We start from the raw sequence: 6,003 nt of genomic DNA, 5'->3' as shown, positions 1-6,003 counted from the left end.
CAAACTTGATTAATTACATATTGATACATATATGTTAAAGTGGATACTTCAGGGATAAACCTTGATGTCGAACAACTGAAGCAAAACCATGTGTATCGGCACAAAAAAGGGTCAATGATTTATTCAAACAAAATGTCTGGGGGGGGGGGTTCAGAATGATTCGGCCTCCCCTTGCCGTGTGGAAGCGCAGCAGGCGAGCAAAGAAAAGAAGGGGGAGGGCGTCATTTCATTTCATGCAAACATTAAGTGAGAAAAATGTTTCATGGCAAACAAAATAGAGGATGTAGAATGAAAAGTACCGATTCATGTACCAACTTTTGCCTGGTAAGTGGACTTTTTCTTTAAATTTTGAAAAATGTATGCGTCCAGTATGTGGCGAAAAACATATTCTTCGATCGACATCTTAGTAAGGTATCATAACTTTAAAGATAAAAAAGTTATTGAACAGATTGTGGCTTAGGAGGCAATGTTTACAAATAAACGTGTTGATTTTATCCACATATTTTTGTATTTTCTCGGCAAATATGGCATATCGATGCATGTTGTAACTGCTTGCATGTATATATTCCTATTTTTCAACATTCATGGTTATTGCTCGACTGTACACGTTCCCTGGCCGATTTTTTGTGCCTTAACACCCCCCCCCCCCCAATTGTTTAATGCAAGCACATTACCCACATTTTGGTGAAATGCAAACACGCTTCTGCACAATTGTTTAGCCTTGAGAGGATACGTTTTTAGTTCTGCGAATCGCTAATGATCACGATGGTTAGACATGCGTATATAAATATACCGCACTTTATGACTGAATGCATATACAAATGGTAGAGTAAATAACATATTTGAACCAAACTTTTTGAGGATCAAAAATCTATTACCGAAGTTATTGATAGAAAATTAATTATTATCTCTATGAGATTATTTAGGTACAGTGTCTATGCACTTTAAGAATGGCCCTCATATATGGTGCGATAATGAATCAGCGAATTAATTGACGAAAGTTACAATCAAAGTGCATCATCATGTTCCAGTATAATATATTCCGGACACGTGCTCTAAACGGCCTTCTTACACATAGAAGTGAAGAGTTGTGAGCACGCAAAATCTGCCCAGCGACCGGTGTTTCCCTTTATAGACATACAGTTCTCCATAGTCCCGCCACCAGGCTCGTTATTAGACCAGTTAATGTACGTAAAAGCCTCGTGTGGCGACCACATGAACGTTCCCTCTGTTGCCATGTCGTTTCCGGACGTCCAGATGCCGGAGCCCATTATGCTGTAGACGAATGCATCTTCACCGGCATTCGCCGCCGACGTAAGATTAGCTCCCATTGACTCGCAGTTGTTTTTTGCGACTTTCCATTCGTACATAATTTCCACCCATAAATAACAGCTTCCCTCGTACTGTTGCCATCCTCTTGCACACGTTGGTGGTGCTGTCGTTCCAACTACTGTTGTCGTTGTTGCTGGTGTTGGTGTTGTTGCTGCTGTCGTGGAACCTGCTGGTGTGGTAGCTGCTGCTGGAGTTGTCGTTTCTGTTGGTGGTGTAGTTGTAACTAATGGCACTGTTGTTGCAGTTTCCGATGTCGATGTGGAAGTAGTGGTCAATATTGACGTCGTAATTGCCCCAAACGTTGATGACGTTACAATCGGCGACGTAGATTGTGTGGTGAATATTTTAGGAATGTTTTGCCCCTATAATATAGGATAAAGTTAGTTAATTAGTTACACTATTCAGATATGTATTGGTAGCTAGCAAGACTTCATAAAATATCAAACTGATTTATATAACATTTATTAATGTCTTTAAAAGTCCCAAAAGTTTGAGGGAACAAGGCATCAGCATTTACTTTAATCTGCAGTGGTGATGTATATGTGAACGGATACCCTAGTTAATGTATCTGTGAACGGATACGCTAGTTAATGTATTTGTGAACGGAAACGCTAGTTAATGTATTTGTGAACGGATACGCTAGTTAATGTATTTGTGAACGGATACGCTAGTTAATGTATTTGTGAACGGATACGCTAGTTAATGTATTTGTGAACGGATACCCTAGTTAATGAACATTTGAACGTATACGCTAGTTAATGTATTTGTGAACGGATACCCTAGTTAATGTATATGTGAACGGATACCCTAGTTAATGTATTTGTGAACGGATACCGTAGTTAATGTATCTGTGAACGGATACGCTAGTTAATGTATCTGTTAACGGATACCCTAGTTAATGTATCTGTTAACGGAAACCCTAGTTAATGTATAAGTGCACGGATACCCTTGTTATTGTGTATGTGAACGGATACCCTAGTTAATGTATATGTGCATGGAAACTCTAGTTAATGTATATCTGCACGGATACCCTAGTTAATGTATATGTGTATGGATACCCTAGTTAATGTGTATGTGCATGGATACCCTAGTTAATGTATATGTGCATGGATACCATAGTTAATGTGTATGTGAACGGATACCCCAGTTAATGTATGTGTGAACGGGTACCCTATTTAATGTATGTGTGAACGGGTACCCTATTTAGTGTTTATTTTGAACGGATTCCCTAGTAAATGTTTATTTGAACGGATGCTTTAAGTAATGTATTTGTAGATACGTTAGTTGAGGTATGTGTGAACGAATTAATTTATAGCAAAGAGGTAATAATAATAATAAAAATCACCCACCGTTGACGTCACTTTCCAAACGTTGTCCTTCGAATTCCACACGGAACTTCCATCAACGTCAATATTGATCAGCTGACATACGTCATCAACGGCAACGTAGCGTAACGCGTCGCAGTTGTGTTGGTTGCTTAAACATACAGTTGCGCATTCTATCAAATATTTACTTTTATCATCGAAACTTAGATATCCCACTAAATCGACGTCATTTTCTTGCTGTTTTTGCAAAATGCAGTGTGATCCGAAAGCTATCTGACAAAGCATGAAAAAAAAGGATAACAATGTCAAGGGCGCTAGATATTCATAAAACGTCCCCGTGCAAATCATTTTAACCGCTACTCAGACCGGTCAAAGCAGTGGTAACATCTGATCTGTAAACTTATTACCATGAGCCTTTGGTTAAAATTTGCCGCAAAAGATAAATCGAAATTGATCTCATGAAGTACATTCACTTTGAGCAGGTTTAAGGCTTTCAGGCCACAATCAAATCTGATGCCAAGTGCACGGTGCGAACTGGAATATGACGTTAAAAGTGGGCATAACTTGCGGGTTTAACTTTTTGGATTTCGCTCCCCCCTCAGAACCGAGCATTTTTACTTTAAAGTGTTGGCGGAGCGGCTTGGGTTGTTAACAATTTCTAGTCCGAAATGGTGCATTTTGGGCGTACTTTTTTACTCCCTATCTCCTTTATTGAGATAAAAAGTAAACTTGGATGGTGACCATATGCTATTTAGAGGTCATTTTGTCACCTTAATGGAAGAACTCAATAACTGTTTATGGCTATTGACTTATTGCACTAAGGTAACGATTTAAAAAAAATATGAGTGGAAAATGTAATGTAAAACATTTAAACCAAATTAATTTTACAACATGCCCTGTTTGTTTTTGAAAAGGGAACATCGCGTTCAATGTCAGTTGATCTATAGAACAGACGTACGAACGCAACACACCTATCATGAATGTACATGTATGTAGGGGCGTTCATTTTACATATGTTGAATCACCAAAACACTAAAAATAAATCTTGTTTCCGAGTCAGGTATCAATAGTTAACTTTATGGTTAGTACAATCTTCAAATTATAAGCTCATCTGTGGATCAATTACCTTAAATGCCAACCGTTATGCTGGCGGGGGTCGTGACAAAGCTGAACCTGGGACGTCGGATCGAAAGACTTTTGAATTAAGCAGATCGTAGGCTTATGAATTTTTAATTCAAAATATAATTATAACTAGAAATAGAACATTGAACGGTGTTATATAAACAAAAAAAACAAAAAAAATATGCACTATAGTTTACTTCTTTACTTGTACTTGAATTAAGTCGGGAGATTCAAATATGAATAAAACGTTGTACTTGATAACCAAAACAGACACCAACACAAGATCGAATTTGACATGAAATGGAAGTAGATACTTGCAATTGAACGATGTGTAATAGTTGTTACAACATCAACAAACCCTGTTATTGACCTTAGACGAGAGCGCTTAATTGATTTGAATAATGCTCAATGTTTAGCATAGTAAAAAGATAATATGGCGTTGTAAGATATATATTTGGTCTTGTTGACTGTCTGACCTTTTTCCAAAGTAATTGATTTTTGTCATGATACCTAAAATTATTAAACTATTTTTTTTACTTTCTGACCTTTCCGAAAGCCATTGATTCTGGTCATGACATAAACATTATAGACTCTCTTCATTTTACCAAGGCCATTGATTCTAGTCATGACATTAACATTATAGACTCTCTTCATTTTACCAAGGCCATTGATTCTGGTCATGACATAAACATTATAGACTCTCTTCATTTTACCAAGGCCATTGATTCTAGTCATGACATTAACGTTATAGACTCTCTTCATTTTACCAAGGCCATTGATTCTAGTCATGACATAAACATTATAGACTCTCTTCATTTTACCAAGGCCATTGATTCTAGTCATGACATAAACATTATAGACTCTCCTTATTTTACCAAGGCCATTGATTCTAGTCATGACATTAACATTGTAGACTCTCTTCATTTTACCAAGGCCATTGATTCTAGTCATGACATTAACATTATAGACTCTCTTCATTTTGTTGACAAGGCCATTGATTCTAGTCATGACATTAACATTGTAGACTCTCTTCATTTTACCAAGGCCATTGATTCTAGTCATGACATTAACATTGTAGACTCTCTTCATTTTACCAAGGCCATTGATTCTAGTCATGACATTAACATTATAGACTCTCTTCATTTTACCAAGGCCATTGATTCTAGTCATGACATAAACATTATAGACTCTCTTCATTTTACCAAGGCCATTGATTCTAGTCATGACATAAACATGATAGACTCTCTTCATTTTACCAAGGCCATTGATTCTAGTCATGACATTAACATTGTAGACTCTCTTTATTTTACCAAGGCCATTGATTCTAGTCATGACATTAACATTATAGACTCTCTTCCTTTTGACAAGGCCATTGATTCTAGTCATGACATAAACATTATAGACTCTCTTCATTTTATCAAGGCCATTGATTCTAGTCATGACATTAACATTGTAGACTCTCTTCATTTTACCAAAGCCATTGATTCTGGTCATGACATTAACGTTGTAGACACTCTTCCCTTTCACAAAGCCATTGATTCTGGTCATGACATATACCATTGTAGACCCTCTGCCCTTAAACAAAATCCATTGATTCTGATCTTGATTTATAACATTGTAGACTCTCAGCCGTTAAACCAAGGCCAATGATTCTTGCCATGACAGATACCATGGTTGACTCTCTGCCTTTAAACCAAGGTCAATGATTCTGGCCATGACAGATACCATTGTAGACTCTCTGCCTTTAAACCAAAGCCATTGATTCTGGCCATGACATACAGCATTGTAGACTCTGTGCCTTTAAACCAAGGCCAATGATTCTGGCCATGACATATACCATTGTAGACTCTCTGCTTTTAAATCAAAGCCATTGATTCTGGCCATGACATACAACATTGTAGACTCTCTGCCTTTAAACCAAGGCCATTGATTCTGGCCATGACAGATACCATTGTAGACTCTCTGCCTTTAAACAAAAGCCATTGATTCGGGCCAAGACATACAGCATTGTAGACTCCATGCCCTTTACCAAAGCCATTGATTCTGGCCATGACATATAACATTGTAGACTCTCTGCCCTTTACCAAAGCCATTGATTCTGGTCAAGACATATAACATTGTAGACTCTCTGCCCTTTACCAAAGCCATTGATTCTGGTCATGACATACATTGTAGACTCTCTGCCCTTTACCATAGCCATTGATTCTGGTCATGACATACATTG

The 6,003-nt window shown here is 37.5% G+C and overlaps 1 protein-coding gene across 1 annotated transcript; it reads right to left on the bottom strand.

The window, feature by feature from the left end:
- Window positions 1–1,055: 1,055 nt before the first annotated feature.
- On the bottom strand, window positions 1,056–3,334 carry LOC128204561 (C-type mannose receptor 2-like). Its single transcript, XM_052905971.1, has 3 exons — window positions 3,276–3,334; window positions 2,682–2,808; window positions 1,056–1,694 (listed from the first exon to the last, which is right to left on the bottom strand). The coding sequence occupies exons 1-3, from the start codon at window positions 3,332–3,334 to the stop codon at window positions 1,056–1,058; spliced, it is 825 nt and encodes a 274-aa protein (XP_052761931.1).
- Between the last annotated feature and the right edge of the window lie 2,669 nt (window positions 3,335–6,003).

This window comes from Mya arenaria, chromosome 10, assembly GCF_026914265.1.
Source record: "Mya arenaria isolate MELC-2E11 chromosome 10, ASM2691426v1".
Classification (NCBI taxonomy): domain Eukaryota; kingdom Metazoa; phylum Mollusca; class Bivalvia; order Myida; family Myidae; genus Mya; species Mya arenaria.
The sequence above is the reverse complement of the archived record's forward strand: the minus strand, read 5'-3'. Positions and strand labels throughout refer to the sequence as shown.

What these genes read in the sequence shown, in the direction of transcription:
- LOC128204561 (XM_052905971.1), bottom strand. Translation starts at nt 3,334, where the DNA reads ATGCACCATTTCGGACTAGAAATTGTTAACAACCCAAGCCGCTCCGCC. An exon ending in CGCTCCGCCAACACTTTAAA is followed by an intron (nt 2,809 to 3,275) that starts GTAAAAATGCTC and finishes TGTATGTTTAAG; the next exon opens with CAACCAACACAACTGCGACG. An exon ending in TTTGGAAAGTGACGTCAACG is followed by an intron (nt 1,695 to 2,681) that starts GTGGGTGATTTT and finishes CCTATATTATAG; the next exon opens with GGGCAAAACATTCCTAAAAT.